Consider the following 26723-nt stretch of genomic DNA (forward strand, 5'->3'; position numbering starts at 1 on the left):
CTTAATGTTGTTTTCTTTGTTTGTTGTTACTTTTGATATTTGATTTAGTTCTCTTTCTTTGATTTTAGGTACTAGAGAAGTAAGATATGGATTTTGCTAGCATTCAAGCTCAATTGGCAAATCTTACTTCTAAATTGTTGCCGTATGCCGAAAGGACCACAATGCAGAGTGTCCCTACATTTGGTGCTTCATATAGGCAAGGATTTCAAGCCAATCAATGTCCACAAAGAGATTGGAGGGATCATTCAAACTCTATATGGTGGGAAGATCAACAAGTTCAACGTGAAGCATATTGGCAACCATATGAGGAGTTCTATTCAAGACCTATGCAACCACCACAACTTCATATGCAATATGCTCAATTAAATTCAAGTTCGCCAATAGATTATATTCAAATTCTTAATGAAATAAATTCTTTGGCGCAGGGGTCACAAAATCAAGCCAAGGAGGCTCAACAAGAAGCATATTGGCAACCATATGAGGAGTTCAATACAACACCTATGCAGCCACCACAACCTCCCCCACAACAATTCCAATCAAGTTCAAGTATGTCCATGGATAATGATAAAAAATTTCAATCACTAACCTCTTTGACGCAGGACGAACAAAATCAAGACAAGAAGTTGGGTAAATTGGACGAGCAATTTGGGCAGATTATGGAGTTCATGAAACAAATTCAAGAGCAAAGTGAACTTTCCAACTCAACTATTGAAAACTCGAAGGAAGATTTTGAAATCCATAATGCTATCACTTTGGGAAGTGCTATGGAGGTTGGAGCTGACCTAAAAATGTCCAAACATAGCCTAGAAGTGGATGAAGAGCTGCTAATTGAGGAGGAGGAAGAAGACATGCACACGGCAAGGGTAGAACAACCCTTGCCGCAGCCCCCTAAGCCCTCTAAACCACCCACCACCAGTAAGGACGTCCCAATTCCATGTTATTCTGATGTTATTCCACCCAATGTCCCTTTTCCTAGCAGGTTTTTGATTCCCAACCAAGAAGAGAGTAAAAAGGACATCGTGGAAGCCTTCCCAAAGGAGCAAAATGCTATTCAAATTCTTGGTGCAACACAGCAAGTTTTAGATGGTGTTGAATTCTTCAAAGGACTTTGTACACCAAGAAGAATGATTCAAGAGAAGGTAGTGGCTGGAGAAGATGTAGAAGGCATCAAAGAAGACATATTTGAAACCACAATTCCCAAGGAAGTTGGATTTTATGACACGGGACAAGTCATAACTTTCGAAGGGGTGTTTATTCTGGAGTTCATTTTGGAGCACACAGGTAAGCCGCCTCCCCGAATTTCAATTTTCTTTTATACTAACATGTGGTTAATGATTCAGGCACCCAATCTGGAATTTAAACTATTACCGGATCATTTCAAGTATCACCGCCCATTCAAAGATAAATTCCATGCTGTTTGATTTTATTTATGAAAAAAAAAAAAGAAAAAAAGAAAAAAAAAAAAAAAAAAAAAAAAAAAAAAAAAAAAAAACATGGCAGAATGATGGAGCTTCACAAAGGGCGTTTACTTGAAGCCTCACTACTGGGCAAAACTCTAGAAGCAGGAGGCATAGATGCGGAAGGCATCGGAGCAGAAGGCATCGAGGCGGAAGGCATCGGGACGGAAGGTATCGGAGCGGGAGGTATCAAAGAAGAGGCCTCAATACTTGGCCAAACGCTGGATGAGCCCGGAAAAATGTGCCTCTGGAAGTAAGCCGCAAGCCTTTGACGGTCAGTTTGACGGTCACTTTGCATCCGACCATTGGATTCTTGTAGCTCATCAAGCTTCCTCTTCATACCCGTCGAATAGTTGTTGGCAAGCACGTGCAAACTTCTATTCTCGTACTTAAGCAGTTTGATCTCCTGCTTGAGACTTTCCACCTCTGCCATCAAAGATTCCACCTGACGGGAGCGGGCAAGCAGGCGTTGGCCCATGTTGGACACAGAACTCGCACACTGAACACTAAGTGCGAGGGATTCTTGAACGGCCAACTCATCGGACCGTCCTGACAGCAGCCTACTATCTTTTGGAGTAAGGAGGTTCCTAGCTACTATTGTAGCTGTTGTGGCGTCCTGCATCACAGAGTCTTCACCTGAAAGAGGACCGTTAGAAGATAAGAAAGAAGGGCGCCATACGTTACCTTGACGCGGCGCGGCCGTATCACTGCTGAGACTCAATTCTAAGCTAAGGTTCGATGGGTTTGCCATTTTTCAAAAGTGTTCAAAGAGATGGGGTGGATGGAGTTAATTCTCAAAGGGCCGGAGTCGATTTTCAAGAATGGGAATTCTTCAGAGTGTGTTTGTTGTGGTGATCGATAGCTCTATAAGAAGCCAAGGCGACGCGTCCACCAATTCGAAAAGCCGGAATTTCCGGCGTAATTTAGGCGACGCGTTCTCTGCTTTTCAGAAGACGCGTTCAACTTTGTCAAAAGGAGCCGCATCTGCACTACCACGTGTCGTTCAGAAAGCGAAGGGGCGTCGTTCAGAAATCGAAGGGGCGCCTGCTCAGAAATCGAAGAGGCGTATTCAAAGATCGAAGAGGCGCCACTATTTCAAAAAGCCGGATTTGCGGGATCAAAACGTTTGTCGACAAGGGTAAAAAGTACCACCACTTGATATTATCTCTATATATGTCGACCTTCGTCTTTTATGGCAGGGCAAACCTGAAGAAAATGCCCAACTCTCCCTCACCTCTGAGGGCGCACTCGAAATACTCAATTCTTTCTTCTTCCCCAAAGATGATACCAGATGCCTGGAGTACATATGACCCAGGAGGAAACGGCGGATTGAAGCATGTGCTGATTCATTCACCGTTTCTTCAAAGCAAAGGTATCTCATATCATCAAGGTCAAAAGCAAAAATATCTCATATCATGCTCTTTCCCTGTCTTTTTCTTTGTCCTTGTTCTTACTCGCATGGCAAAGTAAAAGAAGCAATCAGCCGGCACTTGGAGTCAGTCTTCCGATCTGGAGCCAACTGCCTGGAATCTATTCCTGATTGCTTACCTAGCGTTGCTCTCGAGTAGTCATCTTCAACGGTTGATACACTTCCGGAGAAGGGACCACTTCTGCAAAGGGGAGCGAGTAAGGCAAGTGAAAATGATACATTGAAGCATGTGGAGACAAACATAGGCTGAGTTATCCTCCAACCCTTTTCAATACGAATTGGAAAGATTGAACAAAGAAACAGACCAAAGGAGTAAGCTCAGACCTTCGGGGGAGACCAAAAGAATCCTGCTGCCCAGTTCAAGAGTAGCACAAAGGAAAATCAACGATGGGAGGAGCCCCTGTGGAATCAACAACATCAAGCCTCAATGAAATCAACAAGGAGAAGATGGAATTTACATTCCACAACCAGATTTGCGTCTCTAAACTCTTCTCTTTGTTATTTACATTCTGCCATGTTTAGTATGTTTAAATGCTTTTTGTGTGTTTACTTATGCTTTGTATGATTTTAAGCTTAAAACATTGAGGACAATGTTTGATTTAAGTGTGGGGGTAACTAATGTTGTTAATGCAAATTCGTGGGATTTTATCGCCCATAACTTTAAAGGTTGTTCCTTACTGTTTTAAGGTGTTTTTAAGATGTTTTAGAGTGTTTTAGTATGTTTTGTTTTTATAAATCCGAAAATCACATAAAAATTTGAAAAACATGTTTTGAAAAACCTAAAAAGAGTGTTTTGAGTCGTTTTTGTGTGTTTGTGTCTTAGGGTACCTTCCAACACAATGATGAGGATTTGGTTTGTAATTGCATGACTGTTAAAGAGAATTATAAACATGGATGAAAGTTTGATTTACTCTTGGTATATGTTTGGTTATGGTTATAATGTATGACTTCACATGCAATCATAAAAGAAAAATTCGTTTTTGTAACATGCTTGAAGGAAGGAACTCAACCAAACGCTACAACCCTGTGAGACTCGAGCCATTACTTTCTTTGGAGAGTTATTTTCTGTGATTCTTTGTTTTCTAAAGTTGTTGCATGATCTCATTATTCCTTGCTTGGTTGCTACTTAGAAAGCAATTGTATCATGATAGAACTAAATGCTAGAACTTATATCCGTTTCATTCAAAGCATGTTATTGATTTGCATAACACATATTCAAGAAGAAGTTGTGTAGTGACCACCACCATAGCCAAATAGCCTTACTTCCCATACTTCGTATATGTTGTAAGTTTTAACCCCGTTGAGCCTCGTTTTGCCTTTATTCCTTATTTACCCACATCAACCCTTACCTAGCTTAGAGTAGGACTTTCCTATACCCTTGTTCTTAAAGTTTAGTGAGCATGACTTAAATGAATTCCTTTTGAGTTACATTATGCAAGAAAATGAGTGTGGGGGAGTAAAAGTTTGTTCTTACGTTTATATGTATGTTTTGAGATTTAAAAGAAAAAGAAGAAAAAAAAAAAAAAAAAAAAAAAAAAAAAAAAAAGGAGTGAAAATAAGTAAGAATGAACTCACGAGCGTTGATGGTTGAAGAAAGGGTCCAAAAAGTTGAATATGGCCCTAAGTTTTGTGTGATTTTCCCTTGGGTGTTCAAAGTTGACTTCTGCGTTCTTAAGGGAATTCTAAGTGCCTAATTCAATACTTTGCTCACTATTGCTTTAAGAATGTTTGTTTATCCTTCACCTTTCATTGTTAGCCAATACCCTAGCCCCGTTACTACCCTTTGACTTCTATATTGAGTGTTATGTATTTCAATTGTGGAGTTTGAACTTGGTATGAGCTTATGGTGTCACTGGTTCTCGCGTCTAAGTAGTAGCATTCCATTCATGAGATCATATCTAAACATGCTTATTAACTCCAGAAAATGCTTTCCTTATTATAACATATGTGAGTGTTCGTCTACATGTTTACATCAATCTTCTCACATATACCTAGTGTAGGGTGTGTAGTCAGAAAATCTGTGTGAAAAACGAGAGTACATCTAGTAAGAAATTGAGGGAATTCTCTAAAGGCATGTTACTACATTTGAAATGTGTTTTAATTGCTTAATTGTGAACTAGTAGGTGGTGACTATGATTAAGAATGTACTTAAGTGTAAAGATGGCTCAAATCTGTGAGAATAATGATTTTTAACTTGTCATGTGCATTGGAAGTCCCTGATACGATTGTTGGAAGGTGTAGGTTGTGTTTTGTTCTTTTTGTTTTGTTTTTTCTGTTTTGCTCGAGGACTAGCAAAAGCTAAGTGTGGGGGTATTTGATAGGAGCATATTTATGCGACTTAAATGGCTTGTTCTCGTACATTTACGTTATGTTTCTTTAGTTATTTTGGTACTTTAAGCTATTTTCGTGTGTTTGTAGGTCCAAAGGGCTAAAGGAGCAAAAAGATGCATTTTGGAGACTTTTGGATCACTTTTGGGCTAAGGACGGATAGCTTATGCTTGAAGCCAAAGTGTTGGACGAAATTGAAGACCTAATTGGAGCCAAAGTGTTGGAACCTTGTTCTCTTTAGTTTTAGGACATTTAAACCTTTCCTAATCCCAATCATGCCATGCATAACACACATCCATTCTAACACATTGTCATTGCACATGCATTTCCTTCATTAGTTAACCCACATGCACTTATCACTTATCATCACCACATATCATATCACTTAACCACTTATCATATCATAACCACATATCATATCACTTATCACTTATCACTTAACATATCATCCACCTACTTCACCTACAACATCCACTTCACCTACAACATCCACTTCACCTACAACATCCACCTACTTCACCTACAACATCCACCTACTTCACCTACAACATCCACCTACTTCACCTACAAATGACATAGCCATATGTTCCCTCCACTACTCCTATAAATACCCTTGCATTCATTCATTCATGGAACATCTCATTTCATACACAACACACCACAAACACATCCCTTTCTCTCTTAGCCGTGAGTCTCCCTTAGAATCCAAACTCCATCTCTCCATTTCACACACCACAACTAACACAAACACTTCCCCTTAGAATCCAAAACCGTGAGTCCCCATTCCACCATTCCTCATCCATTTCCATAATTCCCCAAACCTCACCTTAGACCTTGTGCTACAACAACGAGGAAGATAAGAGGGCCTAAACGTTCATACAATTCACGTTTGAGTTGTTGGAATGTTTACGCGTTTCTTTGATTTCAATGTTTAAATTCAATTCTCTTTGTTTTGTAATATGAGGAATGGAAGAGAAGAGTGCCTAAACGTTCATACAATTCAAGTTTGAGTTGTTGGAATGTTTAGGTGTTTCTTTGATTTCAAAGTTATGAGGAACTAAACACTTTTTGGCTAGGGGTGATTTCAATACCATGATTATTTATGTGATATAAATTGATGAATTCCGGTTATGAACTCTTGATTCGTGAATGCAATTGGCTTAACTATTTGATGAATAACTTATTTGTGTTTGTTGATTGAGGGTCGACACTTAATTAGCATGCATGAATATGTGGCTAAAGTTTAAGGAGGTTTCACATAATCGTTACTAACTTATACTTGAAAGTAGTAAAGGTCGCTTGTCACGATCGCGTTAAGTTTAATTCTTAGCATGAGTAACATGATGTCATAGTTGCAAATGCTTTGTCAATGCTTATGGTTTTCATTATTCTTAATGATCTTCGATTGTATCTCTATTATGATGACATGTAGGGAACTTTTGAGAATGTTTTGGGTTGTCGAATGATGCCATCCAATCCAATAATATAAGGAAAATCTGAGGGTTAACTAGTGATGTCACGGTTAATTTGGGGCATTGTCGTTCATAATTCAATGAAGGAATAACTGGAAATTGATTCATATGCATAAATATCATGTGTAGAGAAAGAACCCTTAGCTAGCTTCCCATCCATTCATTTCCGTCAAATCCATATTTACAATTTGTTTTGTTTCCAAGTATTCATTTTAGTTTAAATTCGTCCAAATCCATTTCCCCCCTATTTCGTTGAAGTCTTAGTCTTAATCTTTCTTATTTTTAGTTTTGCTTTCTTCGAGCATTAAATAGTGTTTTATATTGTGTTTTTATGTTTTTAAGTCAATTTAGAAGGTTTTAGCAAGCCCTCCTAATCCCCGGTCTAGAACGATCCCTACTTATACATATACTACAATTGATAAAAAGAGGGTTTAATTTGTGTGCGTATAAATCACGCATCAGCAGCCTACATATTGGTTTTCAGGCCACGTGCCAATTTTTTAAGCCCAGCAACAAGTGCTGGCGTAATTAAGGCCAGGGGGGGCACGGGTTAGGGCCTTGTGAAAGCTGGCCTGTGGGTTCGCATAGGGAGCCTAGCCACATGGGCTGGTGACTTGCGATGTGGGTAGGGGCTGACACACATCCCAGCAAGCATAACAGCTTACCGGCGTGGCCCGCAGGGACCAAGCCCAGTCGTGTGGCTGGCACTGAAGTGAGTAGGCTTCAAGCCTAGGTGCGCGTGGGTTAGGAGCCCAGCAAACAAGGCTTGTTGGCTGTGGGTTAATGGTTGTGGGCCAAGGTGTAGTTGGGCTTAGGTTTTCAGGCCCATCAAAATTTACCCCAGGCCAAGGCTTGGTTGTGACGTGCATAGTGATGGTGCGATGGGTGTGCCGCACCATGTCCGGTGTCCCCCTTCTTTTTTTTTTTCGAAAGTCCTTAAGGTTTAGGAAACCCTAAATATGCTTCTAATTTATTTTATATACATTGACTCACAAATTCCACATAGCAAATATAATTGTGTAATGCATGAAACAAATATATATATTGACAAATATATGAACATATACAATATATATATATATATATATATATATATATATATATATATATATATATATATATATATCGGAAGGAAAATATAAACATAGGGAGTTTCATCCATCATGGGGAATGTTTTCATGCTTCAAGGTCGATTCAAATATCTTACTTTATTTTAAGCGTACCTGATTGGCAGAAAACAATAAAAGCCTTTGAATTTGTAGAAGATCCTTCTCGGAAAGCCGGAATTTCATCTCCAATGCGTTGTATCACGTTCAACACAGAAAAATTAAATTGAATCAATAGCATGTTGATCAATTCAAAATAATAAATTAATCATAAAAAGAATGATTAAAACGTAATACTCCCCAAATTGAAGATCAAACTCTTTTTAGCGCAGTGTTAAGAGTGTGCTGATAACGTGTTGTAGGCATAATTTACTAAACAATTATGGAGGCCAGAGAGAGAGGGAAGGTGCGGCATAGAGAGAGAAGAGAGAGATGTATAATTGTGAGGTGTATTATATTCCTCCCCATTGTGCCTTTATTTATAGTAGTAGGGAAGGTTAATTCCTTACCCTTTTAGGATTACAACTCTTAATAGGTAATCAACTCGTAATAGGAATATGAGAGATATTCCAAGATATACTAGGATTTACACAATCAAATTCCTAATCTAATAGGATTGCAACACAAATCAATATAAAAGAAATTGTAAAACAAATCAAGTGGGCCCACCTTTCTATATTCATCTCTGATCCCTTTGCATCTCTCTCCTCGAGAATATTAAGAGTGGAAAATTTTGTCATAAACTGATTTACCAATTAATTCATAATGGTATGATATAGTTTTGGCATTTTTTCATAATCGGTTGTCATTATATCGAACTGATAATTAATGGTATGACATTAGTATTGAATTTTGTATTCCAGCTGTATGCCATACCTATCAATATATATATATATATATATATTTTTTTTTTTTTCTATTTAGATATTTAAGGTATTTTTTACATGCTTGACATATGAAGAATTGAAAAAAATATAAGTATTTTTATATTTTTTTCTAATTCTAATTATAATACTTCTTTTTTAGGTTTCCCAAGGTGTCCCCAGGCAAAGCCCAGGACTAATCCTTCGAGGTATAGTCAGGCACATATGCGGGGACCTCTCCCACCTCTCCCAAGAAAGTTTTCTGGATCCACAAGGGCTCAAAACCAAGACCACTTGTTTAAGTGACCAGAGCCCCTTCCACTTTGACTAACCTTCATTAGTTCTAATTATAGTACTTCAATCTAATATTTATTGATATTTTTGATTTATTATTCAATGTTACTTCTTATTCTAATCATACTTTTTATTATGTAACAATTGAATTGAAATGGTATGGTTCTACATCTCAAGCAGGAACACCAATTCCAAGTGCTTCAAAGAATTGATTCATGGAAGATTTCAGATGTATTGGTTGCTGCTACTTCAATGATGTTGCATTATCAAAACAACAAGTTATTTGTTTTGAAATTATAATAAGGGAATCTTATAACCAGAATCGTCCTTTTGAGTTTTAAACCCTACAAATTGCAGAGAACGTGGGAAAGATGATTTCTTTCTTTGGTTTTCTAAAGTGGGAAAATATTGAATCTTTGCTGTAGTGAAATTGAAGCTTGGCGACCCAGATGAAGGAAATTGAAATCTCGGAAGTTCAAAATGTCAAGTGGGATTGGAAGCCGTAGTGGGGGATCCTGAAATTAGGGGTATGATGTTTTGACCAAATTGAAGAACGGGAGGTAGTCGTTGAGCACAAGGCCAACGTCGGGGACAAAGGCGCGGAGGCCGCCGTGGCCCTCGAGGTTGAGAGCGAAGGAGGCAAAGCTGTTTTGGGCGAGGAAGATCAGGGTCTTGGAAGGTCCAAATGATGTCGTTGCCGTAGCCGTGGACCGTGAAGTGCAATGGGTTCTTGCTGCTGCTCCAATAGCGGAGCGTTCTGTAGAGGAAGCAATACATCACAAGCATACGAGACTTGCCCTTGCTTTTTTATTTTTTATTTTTTAAAATTTTAAATAAATTGAATTTATTTTTAATACTTAAATATTTTTTATTTTTTATTTGGTCATGTCGGATAAGTTGGCAGTCATGTCAGCATAAATGTGGACTTTAGATTTTATCATGTCATCAGTTAACTGTAAACTTAACAAAATTTTTAACAGATGTATGAAATTGTAATAAAATGTATGTGATTGAAATGTTTTAAAGATGTTGTATGAGATTGCTATTGCATCCAAATTTAAGGGTGCAAAATGCAATTTACCCTAAAATTATACATAGGCGCCAAACATGAGAAGCCGGGATAGCTAGTAATCGCGAGTCAGTCATATGGCGGTGAATTCTGGCCTTGTAAACATCACCAGTCACATTATGGGAGTTGGCCATGCCCGAAGTCATTACCTTAATCGTAAGGGATACCGACGACAAGGCTAATGATTAGAGTAGTCTAATAAGGTAGCCGGAAGGTACGGCTGGATCACCTCCTTATCAGGAAGAGCTAATGCTTGTTGAATATTTTGGTTTGATATTGCTTCGCACCCAAAAAGAAGTGACTATGTCTTGCAGTTGATTCTAATCCCGATGTTGACGCAACTTACAGGTGATAGTCGCAACAGTAAGAGCTTTCAAGGGAGGTATACATTATAGAAGCTAATAGTGGCATACTTTGGGATCGAGGGTTCCATCCGGTAAACACCATACAGACTCAGAGCATAACTAGGTAGCAGGTTCTTAATAACTACTGTTCATCCACCCATTGATTTTTCCACATTCTATGAGATCTTAGATTTTTTTATTAAGGAATTTCACTACCTTAGGACCATTATAGTTACGGCCGCCGTTTACTGATACATGAAAATGCTAGTGCTAGAAAATCACGTAATTGTTGCTGTGCTTGCTCATCTCCCATTACCTCCTCAAGTATTTTAGGATGCACAATTGTTTGAATCTGGCCACCACAAGCATTATGTCTCACAAATGAAGCAATTGACTGACACTCTTCAGCTCGATCAAAATCTATAGCTTTTTGTCCTGTCAAGAATACAAGTACTGTAAAAGTGCCCCAAAGCTATAAGCATCACTTTTCTCCGAAACTTGGTAAGAAGCCAAGTGGGCAGGATCAAGAAAACCATGCATCCCTCTTGGAAGATCAACAACACGAGATTGCAAAGGAGGAGTAGTTATAGAGACTGAGAAGTTGTAGAGTTTGGGAACATGGTCATCGTCCAAAAAGGTACATACAGGTTTAAATCCTTGTATATTATGGGCCGGAAAAGGCCGTATGGAGATGTGTAAGTGCACTAGCAAGCTGCATTACTATACGAAGTCTAGTTTTCCATGGTAAAAAGGATGAAGATTCATTAGCCCCACAACCTTTGTTATTGAGAACTCATTTCGATGTGTATTCATACATGAGAGCTGGTATAGGGAACTCTAAGCAGCATCCCAAGGGTTTTAAAACATTCTTATGATTGCCCATGTACTGAAACTACAATGTCACGAATAGCCAATGATCTAGTTTAGTTCCTTGTAAAATACTTCTTAATGATAATTGATCGGCCATCTAGAAAACCCTTGAGCACTTTGCAGACTCCAAAATCTTGAATGGTTGAAGAAGGGTTAAAGTTTTTTGTTGCCTAGATGAGCTTATCAGCAGAATAACTGTGCACTGGATTAGATATGTCATCGCAAGAAGCAATGAGAACCTCCGATAACACGCTTCCGTTCTTCAAGAATGATCTCTCTCTATCCTCCTTTTTCAAACATGGATGTCACTTCGGATCTCTCTCTATCCTTCTTTTTCAAACATGGATGTCAATTCGAATGAGTTCTCTGGCTACATTGATCATATATGCCCTTCCTTCAATTTCCTGTTGGGTGCATGACAACACCGGTTGTAGGAAATCATGCAACTGCTGCTGTTGAAATGGACAAAACACCTCCTCATAGATTTTAGGGTCCACAAGTGCTTGAAACTGATTTATAGTCTCCTTCTTGGTTTATAATGGATTTAGGATTTTGTCCTGTCAAGAGTACAAGTAAAAGCACACCAAAGCTGTAAACATCCATTTTTCTGAGATGCGATTATACTGCACGTAGACAGGGTCAATGTTCCCGATTGTCTCTTTTAGATCATCTTTAACATACGATTCCATAGGAGGAATGGTTATAGAAAGCGAGAATTCGTCAACTTTGGCAACATAGCCATCGTCCAAGAAGATGCAGGTGGGGCTCAGGTCCCTATGAATGATGGGTCTAGGAAAGGCGGTATGGAGATATGTAACGGCACTAGAAACCTGCTTAACAATGCGCAATCTAATGTTCCATGGTAGTATGATTTGATGTTCGTTAGCCCCTCTTAAACTTCCATCATAGTTGAGAACTTCTTTTGCTGCATAAAAAGCACCAGAACTGGTAAATAGAACTCTAAGCAACAACCCAAGAGTTTCAAAACTTTCTCATGGTTGCTCATCTGTATTGAAATAACAATATCACAAATAACCATGAGACCCAGCCATATTCACGTTGGGGAAGATGCTAGTGAAGTACTTCATAATGATCGATCCGCCATCCAGAAATCCCCTAAACATTTCATAGTGTGAATCCTTTCATACAGCGCGAGAAGAATGGAAGTTGCTGGTTGCCATGATGAGGTCATGATCGTGAAATTTTTTATGACATTGTTTTATCTCAACTGATCACCAAAAGCCTCTTAGGATTGGAGTTAGATTACACCAAGTAAACAGTAATCGATCAATTTCTCCAACGAGTCCACTGCAGATGGTATGTGCAAGCAGAGCAGAACTTGTAGCTACTCCCCCAGTTTCATTTTCTCCAATGAGTACAATGTTGAAGTTCATTTCTATGCTTTGCGAGGTCAATGGTGGCATCGAATGATCAGCCTGCTATAAATAACATGCAGTGGTGACAGCCGGCCAAAGAAATTCGCATGAAACTACTATTTTTGTTTTTCCATTATTAGAGACAAAGCAGAAGACAAATAATCTATCAACTACAAAGAAAGTAGACAGTAGGAGGCTGTGACATAAAGCGTATACATGAAAAATTAACATATGCTAACCCACCTCCTTATTCACAAATCTTCTACTACATATCCGCAGAATCCCACAACGTACTTTTCGTTGGAGTAGATGTGGTTGGGAGTTTCATTGAATTTTCAAAAGAACTACAGGATCGCGAACACTTACAAAGTTTCATTAACAACTTTAAACATAAAAAAAGAGAGAGCGCTATAACATTGACATTGCAGTTACATAGGAGGAACTGTTATAGAGAAAGAGAAGTTGCTAAGTTTTAGGAACAAAGTCATGGTCCAAGAAAACACAGCTAGGTTTGAGATCTCTACTGCATGATGGACTTATGAAGGGCGGAATTGGAGATATGCAACTGCATTCACAAGCTGTTTTGCAATACACAATTTAGTTCTCCATGGTAATAAGGATTGATCTTCATTTGTCATTGTCGAAAGGAAAATACAACATCAAGATATTCTAAAGATTAGTGAGAAACATGGAAATTGAACTTGCCTTGAAATCGTTCAGCACAAAGATATACACACTAATGCAAACTAGGTAGCTACAGGTTCACCATCTCTTTGCTAAACAAACAGAAAATGATTGACCTAATTCTGCACCATTTTTCAAAATCACATGTCCACCGTGCAAAACATCAGCCTTCAATAATGCCAGTGCTAAGAATACTGTATAATGTTTGGAAATGTAATTGATTTTTAACTGAATTTGATTTTTAACATGTTCTCTTCGTTCTTTTTTTCCTCAAAAACTCCTTACAAATAATGAACAAAACGGGAAAATGCAATTTATAAGTACACAAGAGATCCAAAGAGTTCTAATCTGAGCTTTCATATCTGTTACAAATTAACAAAAAATGAAAATAATAGCAACACATTAACAACCAACACCATACAAAGGTTAGTGACTTCAACATTTTAGACACTGATCAGCTTCCAAACACTAGTCATATCTTGTCAATTCGAACGAGTTCTCTAGCCACATCAGTCATATATGGCCTTCTTTCAATTTCGTCTTGAGTGCATGACAATGCCAGTTGTAGGAAATCTTGCAACTGCTACTGCACTTTCTCATCTTCCCCTACATCCTCATAGACTTTAGGGTCCACAATTGTCTGAATCTGCTCGATTTCACTAACATGTTGTTTCATGTATGCAATAATCGATTGTATTCTGTCGTGTCATATTAATCTACGACTTTTTGTCCCGTTAAGAATACAAGTAAATGCACACCAAAGCTATAAACATCACTTTTTTCTGTAATGTAACCAGACTTCATGTAGGAAGGATCAAGGTACCCAAATGTCCCCTTCAGATCTTCTTCAACATGAAACTGCGTAGGAGGAATGGAAATGGAGAGTGAGAAGTTGGCGAGTTTGGGAACATAATCATGGCCCAAGAAAATACAGCTGGGTTTTAAATCCCGATGAATGACTGGCCTGGGAAAGGCGGTATGGAGATATGTAAGTGCATTAGCAAGCTGCTTTGCACTACGCAGTCTAGTTTTCCATGGTAATGAGGAGTAATTTTCACTAACCCCTAGACCTCCATGATCGTTGAGAACTCCTTCCATCTCGTACTCATGAACAAGAGCTGGTACAGAAATCTCCAAATTTTTATGGTTGCTCATCTGCATTGATATAGTAATGTCTCGAATGGCCATGGACTTAGCTTCATCCCCCGTCCCCATGAACTTCGTAACAATGATTGATCGGTCATGTAGAAAACCCGTGAACATTTTGTAACCACCATAAACATGTATAGAACTGGGAAATTGACTATTTTCAATGGGTGAACAATCTTGTATAATGCAAGAAGGATCAAAGTTGTTGGTTTCCCTCGTGAGTTCATAGCAGAATAACAACGAATAGGATTCGATTTTCCATCACAAGAAGCAATGAGATCCTCCAATGAGATGCTTCCATTATCCAAGAATGATCTCTCTCTTTCCTCCTTTCTGAAACGTAAGCAATGGGAAGAACCTGATTAATACGCACACCCACCCACACACCCACACACACACCCACACCCGCATAAGTATAATTAATACACACACCAAGATATGACAGAACACCTTCCATATAACCTGAATAGCGCATTTTCCTTTCATATTTTGCCTATGAACTTCACATGAAATTAAGTCTAACAGATTACATATAAGCATTCTGGTTTGTTCGAAACTGGAAAAATTAACATAAAAAATAACGTGTTGGATTTCTTTCTCCTATTGTGGTACTAGATTACAAAGGCAAAAACCTGGCCTCCTTTAAAGGGTTTCTGTCCTAAAAAATGAACTTTGGGATTTAGCACCCTACCTCCTCAAAGATTTCAGGTTTTACGATCATCTGCAACTGGTAAGCACGTCATTTCACATACACAACTGATCTATGTTCTACTGAAACCTACAACTTCCAAGCAAGAGTTTTCTTTTCTTTTTTTTTTTTTTTGGTGTGGAATTTTCGCTTGTGTAGCACCAAGGCCGCTTAGGATTGGATTAGATTGCACCAGTTAAACAGTAATTGATTGAGTCCACTGCGTATGGCATGCGCAAGCAGAGCGGCAGTTCTACTCCCTTATTCTCATCTTCTTCAGCAGATGGCTTTCATTTGAGAATATGATTATAGTTCTGAAGTTTATTGCTATATGCTTTTGCAATGTCAACGATGTCATCCAATCATCTTCCCTACCTGAAATAACATATATGCAGAGGGGCGGAGTAAGAAATTTACATGAAACACCGCCATACCAGAAAAAAAAAAAAGATTATTAGTCAATACGATGAAAGGAGGAAGGAAGCAGGAAATTAGGAGGCTTTCATACATGATATATGAAAGTACACAAATATCCACAACTACGTATCGTTGCAATCTCCTAAAAACCAACCTCCCAGTTCACAAATCTTCCGCCACATGTCCTTGTAGAGCTTGACACAACATACCTATTTCGTTGAAGACTACGACCGGTGAGAGTAGTTGTACACATGTATCAAATATAAAAAAGAGATTACGATTGCAAATGAGGGCTTGCCATAGAGAAAGAGAAGTTGCTAATTTTTGGGAACAAAGTCACGGACCAAGAAAATACGGAAAAGGAGGGTTTGGTACAGATACATGTACGTATATCATTAGCGAACGAAAAATGCAACATTAAGAAATCGTACGAATTGAGAGAAAAATGAAAATCGAACTTGCCCTGAAATCATTGAGCACAAAGATATACACATGAATGAAGACTAGGTAGCGACCATCTCACTGCTAAACAACTAGAAGTAGGAAACTATAAAGTATTGTTGAACCGATCTATATCCTATTTAGACATTCAAAGTAATCTTGATTCTTAGTAACACAGTACAGACTTCTCAATTCGGACAAGTTCTTTGGCTACATCAATCATGCATGGTCTTGCTTCCCTTTCGTCTTTGGTGCACAACAGTACCAGAGCTAAGAAATCTTGCAATTGCTGATGTGCTTGCTCATCTGCCCCGACTTCCTCAAGAATGCAGGGATCCACAATTGTCTTGTATTCACCATTGGAAGCATGTAATTTCAAATATTTAGGAATTGATCTGTCTTCTTCTGCTGCTAGTGCTTGATCCACATCCTGAATTTTTCGTCCCATCAAGAATACAAGTAAAACCACACCAAAGCTATAAACATCTGTTTTTTCGGTAAGGTACCCAGTTGCCAAGTAGGTAGGGTCAACATACCTAGGCGTTCCTCGCACACTATCTTCAACATGCAACTGCTGAGGAGGAATCGTGATCGATAGTGAAAAGTCGGAGAGTTTGGGAAGGTAGTCATCGTCCAAGAAAATGCATGCGGGCTTTAGATCCCTATGAATGATGGGCCTGGGAAAGGCAGTATGGAGATATGCAAGTGCATTTGCAACTTTCTTTGCAATTAGCATTCTAGTTTTCCATGGTAATGATCTAGAAAACCCTAAACCACCATGGTGGTCAAGAACTCCTTTTGCTGCGTATTCAAGCACCAGAGCTGGTATAGAGAACTCTAAGCAGCAGCCCAAGAGTTTCAAAGCGTTCTTATGTGTACTCATCTGCATCGATATGATAATATCACGAATGGCCATGGACGTAACTTTAGCCTCACTAAGCCACCTCCCTTCGAAGTACTTCTTAATGAGAACTGAGCGGTCATCTAGGAAACCTCTGAACACTTGGAAGGATAGATCCTCACTTATAAGGCAAGAAGGATGAAAATTGTCGGTTGCCTTGACGAGCTCATCAGCAGAGTATGTGCGAATAGGATTAGATTCTCCATCACACGAAGCAATAAGATCCTCCAATAACATGCTTCCATTTTTCAAGACTGAGCTCTCTCTTTCCACCTTTCGTATGCTTGGACGCAAGGAGAAACTGGTACAAAATATACACGTATATACACAGGAAAGAAGAGAAAATAGTCAAAAGGAAGGAAACTCTACGGGAAGCTGATCAATAGAATAAATGAGCTTACAAGACTTTGGACAGCATTGTTCGGATTGTACGTGCAGTTTTAAACAGTTATCAATCGATTCATCCACCGATTCCACTGCAGATGGTATGTGAAAACAGCGCATGCAGCAGTTCTACTCCATGAGTTTCAACAAGCAGGGCACTCACGCGTTGCTGCGGGGTTTGCAAAATTATTGACAGTGTAGAAGTGTAGAATGCATATTGCAATGCATGCCAAACCACAACATCTGATAATCCATAAATTCAACGAAATTTAAAATGAAGTTCAGCAGCTGGGACAAAATAAAAACAAAAAATACTAAATCAAGCGCTTGCACGTATAAACACCACATAAAAATCACAAAAAAAAAAAAAAAAGAACAAAAAAAAGAAACGTAAACAACAGCAGAGACACTTAGGGAAAAATCCAGCAAGCATAGTTCTTTTAATTCCAACACAAAAACAACAAAATTTTCTGAAAAAATACCCATACGAATTCAACTTAAATCCCAAAATCCAATCCCCAAAACAAACCATAATTTCAAATACTACAAACATGCAAAGGCAAATCAAAGCTTCAAGTCATTTTAGATTCTACCGAATAATAGGAACAATTTAATTCCCTAATTCGGAGGGAATAATCCGAAAATCTGGAAAAATAAAGAGGTCTAAAACCCTCGGCCGAGATCGACCTTGAAGAACACACAATTCAGATTGGGTCCCCACAACAGAGTGGATCATGTTCTTGGCATGATTTTTATTATAATTTTTCTGTAACTAACACCAACAATTGAAGAGTTGATTGTAATAAGAGGGTAATAGGCCAAACAATGAAATACAAATTCAACTGGAAAAAGAAAACAAAAAGAGGAAAACCTTACACCCGATGCTATAACAGTATTGTCAGGATGCTGGAAATTAACTGCAATCCAGGGAACAATTTAACTTATAAGCAATTTAAAAAAAATAGAAAGATTCAGGGCAAATCTGTTGTGGTGTGAAATCCACCTTATCTTCTTCCACGACCCATTCATCTTCTTTGTAGTGAGTATCAGATTAAAACCCTAGAAACCTTAGCCGCCGTTGGGGGTGGTCGGAGTTGACTGAGATAGACGAAACCTTGCGCGGTTTCGTTGTATGACCGACGAATTGAAGTTTGGTGAGAAAGAAGTGGAGGAGCTGGGCGAGAGAGGTCGAGAAATTTGATCGAGAGGTTTCTGGGCCTCTGGTGATTTTTTGTCAGAGAGGAAGAGTGTTGTCGAAGAGAGAGAACGACAGCACAGCGTGTCGACAGGTTTTCATTTGGACGATTCACACGTGCCCTTCATGGGCAGTGCCGTCATTTCACTGTAGATTTGGAAAAAAAACATAGCGTGGGGGAAAGCAACGTAGGGGAAAAAGCGTCATTACACTGTTCTGATGAACAGTATTTTTTCAGTGCAGGGCTTTGGTATTACTAGCAAAGTGTACCTACGCGCTACTGCAGGATTTGCAACACTGTTAAAGATGTAAAAGGTCTTGAAAAATATATATCCTAAAGCGTTTTTTTTTTTTTTTTTTTGAACAAACACTATTATCTACATTAAGTGGCAATAAAGATATTGGTATGCATATTATATAACAAAAAGGCTTATTATATTACACCCCACAAATTGTTGAATAAGCCTCACATATTACACCCCATATTTGTTTTTTCAATTAAAAATTATTTTAATACACCTACTTATTTCCTAATAATATCCTTACACCCCACATTCTTAATATATACCTTGCATTTGTTATATGCACTTTATATTTTCTATGCACCTCACATTTCTTAAGTTTTATAACGCTTTTAATTTGGACAAGAAATGACGACTAAAATTTTGACAAAAGATGCAGCCTGAGATTTAAAGCATATATGAGTTGTTTTCAATTCCACCATTAAAACTCATATCGTCTATTTTTAATATTTGATGGTAATTTTATGTGTTTAATTCTTCATCTAATCCCTATGATCCCTAAAAGATGAATAGAAGCTTGAATAATTATCGATGTCGTCAAAATCACTAAAACAATAAATAATATGAAGTCTTACCTTATGTGAAGCTTCTGAAACATTGATTTCGTGTTTCATTTGTCAAAAATAATTTTTCTCAATCAACATGTTTATAGCTTAATTGGTTAAGGTTTTATTCAACAATAGAGGGTAGGAGGGGTTTAGATAGTTAAAGAAGATAAATAATACGTTAAAAGTGATTTGGGGAGTATATAATTTTTTTTTTTTGTTAACCTACTAAGGTCAAAATTGTTATTGCACAGTAGGATAAATAAGTTAATTAATATTAAATTTTAATGTAAAGTGCATTCAACATTTTGTGTGATGCTAATATAAAAAGCCTTACAAAAATTGAAGATGTTGGTATGCCATCCCGAAGGATTGTTTTTCAAAATCTATGGCTCTATCTCATGGAGTGTGTTATGTTTACAATTATACAAAGTAGAAAAAAAAATTGATCATTCGTGAATTGAATCATCCTAAATTGCATTAGGAATTGAATTGAATGAAAAATCTAAAGATGAAGGGAAAGTTTTCATAATTTCTGACACACCCCGACCGAGATCGGAGCGTGCTGGCCGTCACACGAAGGTGACGTAGCCATGTGCACGTGCGGAAGCTAATAAAGTAGTAATAAAAGGTACGAATAATTAAAAACTAGCATACAAAGTACTAGAATAAGTGCGAGTATGTGCGGTACAAGAATTCAGAGCAGGTCTATAGCAGTCCAAATGAAACGACAATAGTGGTACGCTCGAAGGCGACCCTACAATGGTGAGTGTCTGTCAGAAACGCCGAAAAACCCTCTGGGGAAACCACCGCAACGGCTAAGCAACTAGAACCTGGAGGGGCGCAAAACAAAAGCGTGAGTGGGCAAAAACAAAGCTCTTTGAAAATCATTTAGCAAAATACATTCTAACCCCTCGCCGTAAAACCTGTATACTTCCCAGAAAATATATATACGCATAGTACATGTGTTAAGCATGCTCAAATATATGCCATATGCTCGATAATATGCCATGCCGACATCTCATAAAGATATGCAAGTGCTCAGGTATAATCATATCCACATCGTGTAATCTGGCAGCCGGAGTCACCTAACGTGACCTGTACGGCTGCATATAGAGCTCTAATCTCAATCTCAATATCTGAACCTGACCACGAGTCGGAACCACCTAAAGTGGTCTGTACGACAGGACTGGGTGTAAATAAGTGCTACGATCACGTGAAGCCTGGGCGAATAATCGCGGGTCACCTACAAGTCGGAACCACCTAATGTGGTCTGTACGACAGGCCTGTGCACCTAGCTTGGATCCAAGCTGAGCCTAAGGTGCGGGAGGTGAACATCACGTGAAGGCCTGTGCCCTGCTCAGGGCGGGAGCACTAACACCGGGGGTACAGGTTATGAGCTCTCTAGGCATCCCAAACCACTACTGAAACATAAACGTGAATGTCACTTACCTGGCACTTACCTGTGCGTCCACAGCACCCAATATGCACATGTATATGTATGCCACAATAATGCATGCAATGATGCATAAACGATAATAATAACATGCATGGCATAAGGCAAATAACCCTTTTTAAATCAATTTCTGGGAATATAAATGTATATAGGTATATACGGAAAACAAAAGCCCACTCACTGGTATGTAGAAGGGTCGTAGCCCCCCTGTCTCGCGTGTGCACGCTCGTCCTCGGGGTACGTGTCACCTAAATGCGAAACAACTATAAAAACGTTAACTTTAAAGCACATAACCCAATTCTCGTAAAAACTTCTCATACATTACTCAAAATGGACAAATGAATATACCAACGTGCTCTACACAACCTCAGGATCACAACCATACTTTTAAAATAATTTTTGGACCCCGCACGCGCCCCCACGCGCCAGCACAGGCACGGACCCACGCGCCCCCACGCGCGGCCACGTGCCAGGCACACTGACGGCGTCAACTGACGCCGTCAGGAATATTCCTTTAACCCGACGGAATATTCCGTTAACCTTAACTGACGCCGTCAACTACCGTTAGGAATATTCCGTTAGACCTAACGGAATATTCCCCTTTCTTCTCCGACCACCCTCGCCGGACTCCGGCCACCGGAAACTGGCCGGAAAACTGGAAAAACTTAAAACTCACTAATCTCCTTCGTTTTTCATCTAATTTTCACGTATTTTACACCAAAATGAAGCCCTAAACCTCATCTACCACGTTGGACTAGTTTTAGAGCCTAAAAACAACTGGAATAAACTTTTCAAAAACATGGAAAATCGGCCAAACTTACAGTTCTTGGTTCCAACGTCCAAAACCGTCCAACGATGCACTCCCAAGCTCCTTGGGACCTCACCAACACAACTACAACCTTCAAAAGTCCAAAAACTAACTAGATTAAACTTGCATGAACAGTACACAATTCGGACCACTTCGAATCGACGTGAAAATGGTAGTTTCCTTACCTGAAAATGGTACCACTGGACTCCTCTCAGCCTCACGAGCTTGATGGTGTACTTGGTTCCCTCGATCTGCTAAGGTTTGAGGGGTTTTGGGTTTGTCCGTACAATTTCAATGGAGAAGAGAGAAAGGGAGCACGGGAGAGACAGAGAGAAGACAGAAAGAGAGAGAGAAAGACAGTATCTGTGTGTGGAAGTGTGTGTGTGGTCCAACACATGCCACGCCACCAAAAACAACCCACAACGTGACAAAAACGAACTAGGGGCAATAAGGTAATTTCACACGTGCGTTTTAATAATCCCGGGACGGGATGTCACAACCTTCCCTCCTTAAAAGAATTTCGTCCCGAAATTCAAAACAACCAAGCAACGACCCCTAGTGGTCAAAGAACAATCGAGGATACAAATCCCTCATTCGATCTTCTGTCTCCCACGTAGCTTCCTCAACTGAATGGTTCCTCCACAAAACCTTCACTAAATTCACCGTCTTGTTCCTCAGAACCTTCTCTTTCCAATCGATGATCGTCACCGGTTCCTCGTCGTACGTCAAATCTGGATTAATCTCAAGCGGTTGAGGAGGTATCACATGAGATGGATCAGCAACATAGTGTCGGAGCATAGACACGTGAAAAACATTATGCACTCTAGCCAACTCTGGAGGTAACTCCAACCTGTAAGCTACCTCACCGACTCGTTCTGTGACCACGTATGGTCCAATGTACCGGGGGCTCAACTTCCCTTTCTTTCCGAACCGCACAATACCTCTCCACGGTGAAAGCTTCAGAAATACCCAATCTCCGACCTCATATGTTCTGTCCGTAGCATGCCGATCCGCTAGGCTCTTCTGCCTGTCCTGAGCTGCTTTCAAGTTAGACTTGATTACCTGAACATTCAGAGTAGTCTCCTCGACAATCTCCGGACCCACTAAAACTCTTTCTCCAACCTCTGACCAACACAACGGTGTGCGACAAGCTCTGCCATACAAGGCCTCAAATGGCGCCATGCCAATGCTCGAATGAAAACTATTGTTGTAAGCAAATTCCATCAAATCTAACCGCTGGTGCCAAGCATCACCAAACTGCAACACCGAAGCTCGCAGCATATCCTCCAAAGTCTGAATAGTTCTCTCTGACTGTCCATCAGTCTGTGGATGATACGCCGTACTATAAAGTAATCTCGTGCCCAAAGCTTCCTGAAAAGCCACCCAAAACTTAGATGTGAACCGTGGGTCACGATCCGAGACAATACTCACTGGGACACCATGATACTTCACCACCTTCGAGATGAACAACTCCGCTAAACGGCTCAAAGAATACTTCTCTCTCACTGGAATAAAATGAGCCGACTTAGTGAGTCGATCAACTATCACCCAAATACCGTCAAAGCCATTTTGTGTACGCGGCAACTTGTACACAAAATCCATGGTGATATTTTCCCATTTCCACTCTGGAACGGGAAGTGGCTGCAACAACCCAAACGGCTTCTTTCTTTCCGCTTTAACCTGCTGACAAACAGCACACCTGCTCACATACTCGGCTATCTCCCTCTTCATACCTGGCCAATAATAAAACGGTCGAATGGTATGATACATTTTAGTAGCTCCTGGATGCATGGCATAAGCCGAGATATGTGCTTCATCGAGAATTTCCTTCTTCAACTCCACACTATTAGGCACGAACATTCTACCTTCTAGCATTAACATGCCATCCGAATCTCGAACTCTGAGATCTCGCCTCTTTCCTTGCTCTCGAGCTTGAATAAGTTCTTGAGTCTCCTGATCAGCTACCTGAATCTCAAGCACCCGATCAACAAGTATTGGCCTAACTTGAAAATTAGCAAGTAGAGCCACATCTCGGTCTTCTGCTTCTAACCTTACTCCCGTAGCACGCAAGTCCGCCAAAAGAGGAATACGACTAGCGTACAACGCATTAATGCGACCCTGAGACTTCCTGCTAAGTGCATCAGCTACTACGTTCGCACGACCAGGATGGTAGTCAATCGTGCAATCGTAATCGCTGAGCAACTCCAACCACCTCCGCTGGCGAAGATTAAGTTCCTTCTGAGTAAAGAGATATTGGAGACTCTTGTGATCTGTAAAGATCCTGCACTTCTCTCCGTAAAGATAGTGTCTCCACAATTTCAACGCAAAGATGATAGCAGCCAACTCCAAATCATGGGTAGGGTAATTCGACTCATGAGGTTTCAACTGCCGCGAGGCATAAGCAATCACCCTACCATGCTGCATCAATACACATCCCAGACCATTCAAAGAAGCATCGCTGTAAACCTCAAAATCACCACTATCGTCTGGGAGTGCCAAAACAGGTGCATGAGTGAGACAATGCTTCAACTGCTGGAAACTCTGCTCACACCTATCATCCCACTCAAATTTAATATCCTTCCTCGTTAACCTCGTCAACGGCAAGGCAATCACCGAAAAATCCTTAACAAATCTCCGATAATACCCCGCCAATCCAAGGAAACTTCTCACCTCGGTGACGGTTCGCGGTTGCTCCCAACTCTCCACCGTTGCAACCTTCTGAGGGTCCACCAAAATACCCTGAGCAGAAATAATGTGCCCCAAAAATGCAACTTGGTCTAACCAAAACTGGCACTTGCTAAACTTAGCATATAGCTGGTGTTCCCTCAACCTCTTCAACACCAAAGTAAGATGTCGAACATGCTCCGCTTTCGACTTAGAATACACCAGAATATCGTCAATGAAGACAATAACAAATCTATCCAAGTAAGGTTGGAACACCCGGTTCATCAAATCCATAAAGGCGGCTGGTGCATTCGTCAAACCAAATGGCATAACCAGAAACTCGTAATGACCGTAACGAGTTCTGAACGCCGTCTTAGGGACATCATCCCTACTGATCTTCAGCTGATAATAACCAGACCTCAAGTCTATCTTGGAAAATACACAAGCACCTCTCAGCTGATCAAACAAGTCATCGATACGAGGCAATGGATAACGGTTTTTAATCGTCACCCGATTCAGTTGCCTGTAGTCGATGCACAGTCTCAAAGTTCCATCCTTCTTCCTCACAAACAGAACTGGAGCACCCCAAGGCGAAGTACTAGGCTGAATAAATCCCTTATCCACTAACTCCTGCAGCTGAACTTTCAATTCCCTTAACTCCGCGGGAGCCATACGATATGGAGTTAGAGAAATAGGATTAGTACCTGGAAGTAACTCAATGGTGAACTCTACGTCTCGATCTGGGGGTAGACCAGGTAAATCCTCCGGAAAAACGTCAGGAAAGTGTCTGACCACTCTCACATCCTCAACTCTACTAGGAGCGGCCTCATCCAACACCACATGTGCTAGGTACCCCTGGCAACCTTTAGACAACAACTTTTTCGCTCGCAGCGCCGAAATAATGCCGTGTCTCACCCCACTTTGCTCACCTACAAAAGTAACCTCAGGTAGTCCAGGTCGGTGAAACGTAACTACTTTCCCGTAACAGTCAATGTTGGCACGATAGAAGTGTAACCAATCCGTGCCCAGAATCACATCAAAATCCACAATATCTAACGGGATAAGATCAGCTGACAAGGCAACACCCTCTACGATCACTGGACACCCTGGGTAAACACAATCTACAACACATCTCTCTCCTCTAGGCATAGCGAACTCTAAATCGTACCCTAGAGGTGTGGGGCGAGGTTGCGTCACTTGAGCAAAAGTATGAGAAATTACGGAATGTGTAGCTCCACAATCAATTAAGACTCTAGCAAAACAACCAAGAATGTTCAACGTACCCATAATCAAATCCGGGTTGTTCTGAGCGTCCTGCAGAGAAATATTGTGAAGACGCCCCTGTCCCTGCTGACGCCCACCGCGGCCTCTGCTCGCCTGAACGCCGCGTCCCTGGGCACCACGCCCCTGACTGGGCTGACCCGACTGTCTCGAAGACCCTGCACTGCTAGTGGCAATCTCACCCTGCTGATACTGTCCTCCCTGATACCACTGAGCACCACCTACTGGAGCTGGAGGATACGGCATATAGCCGCCCGAATACTGAGGATAGCCACCCTGGGAATAGGGATCCTGGGGGTACTGATACTGCCCCGGAGCATAAGGGACAGCATCACCCTGATAGTGGTAAGCACCACCTCGGCCCGCCTGGCCGTAACTACTAGGACCCTGGATCTGCTGAAGTGGTGCAGGTGGTGGCATAAAGGTCTGCTGCGGTTTCTGCTGCTGCTGGCCCTGGGGACAATTCGCCGCTCTATGTCCCACCTATCCACACGTGAAGCAACCACTGCTACCACGTCTACACTCGCCGAAATGCCTGTTGTTACACCTGCGACAAACTGGGGCTCTGCCTCGCCCACCATCGCCCTGCCTCTGGCCTCTAGCGCCACCAGAAAATCTACCTCCACGGCCCTGTCCAGTGGCACTGAAGCCACCACTCGAAGAACTCGAGCTAGCACCACCCCTCTTGAAGTTCTGAGTCTGACGGGGCCCGAGCGATACCTGACCTTTACCTTTGTCGTCTTTCTTCGAATTGCCGTCTTTCCCTTCATCACTATCGCTCGACATATTCTCAGAGTCTTCGATCCTCAACAATATCTCATAGAAGTCTTGGTAAGTCCCGCTGTGGACAGCAGTCGCCATCGAACGCCATTTCTTCTTAGTACCCTGGCGGAAGAGACGGAGCATCTCCGCCGGATTACCAGCGACATCAGGATGATAACGAGACAAATCCGTAAACTTGCGGTAGTACTCATTCGCTGACATCTTCCGCTGCTTCAGTTCAGTAAACTCCTGTTTCTTTCTATCGATGTACTCAGGGGGCACATACCTCCTTTTGAACAAATCTGTAAAAACATTCCAATCCGTCCTCTGCTCTGGAGTCAACCTACGAAGCGCCTGCTCCCACCAAGCTGCAGACTCAGTATCCAGGAACCATGTGGTCGTCTCGACCCACCTCTCCATAGGGAGATTTCCCTGGTT

At 40.6% G+C, this 26723-nt stretch overlaps 1 protein-coding gene and 3 pseudogenes across 26 annotated transcripts in view; all 4 read right to left on the bottom strand.

Annotated features, from left to right (window-relative positions):
- Nucleotides 1–10594: 10594 nt before the first annotated feature.
- LOC137728199 (non-functional pseudokinase ZED1-like) lies at nt 10595–11615 on the bottom strand (annotated as a pseudogene).
- A 29-nt stretch (nt 11616–11644) lies between these two features.
- On the bottom strand, nt 11645–12626 carry LOC137728201 (non-functional pseudokinase ZED1-like; annotated as a pseudogene).
- A 1400-nt stretch (nt 12627–14026) lies between these two features.
- Nucleotides 14027–14916, bottom strand: LOC137728202 (serine/threonine-protein kinase ZRK1-like; annotated as a pseudogene).
- Nucleotides 14917–15992: 1076 nt separating this feature from the next.
- Nucleotides 15993–26723, bottom strand: part of LOC137727885 (non-functional pseudokinase ZED1-like) — a 59299-nt gene continuing 48568 nt past the window's right edge. For 8 of the 26 annotated variants that reach the window (XM_068466741.1, XM_068466742.1, XM_068466733.1 and 5 more), the window contains 2 exons: nt 17290–17515; nt 15993–17189 (listed from right to left, as the gene is read on the bottom strand). In XM_068466741.1, the coding sequence (XP_068322842.1) occupies nt 16154–17189; nt 17290–17306 (1053 nt within the window). In that variant the 5' untranslated portion in view covers nt 17307–17515 and the 3' untranslated portion in view covers nt 15993–16153. Of the gene's footprint in view, nt 17190–17289; nt 17561–18143; nt 18597–26723 lie in introns of those variants that run through there. The other 18 variants (XM_068466746.1, XM_068466737.1, XM_068466747.1 and 15 more) reach the window with 13 other exon arrangements.

The sequence above is a fragment of the Pyrus communis genome, chromosome 3 (genome assembly GCF_963583255.1).
Source record: "Pyrus communis chromosome 3, drPyrComm1.1, whole genome shotgun sequence".
NCBI classification, from domain to species: Eukaryota; Viridiplantae; Streptophyta; class Magnoliopsida; order Rosales; family Rosaceae; genus Pyrus; species Pyrus communis.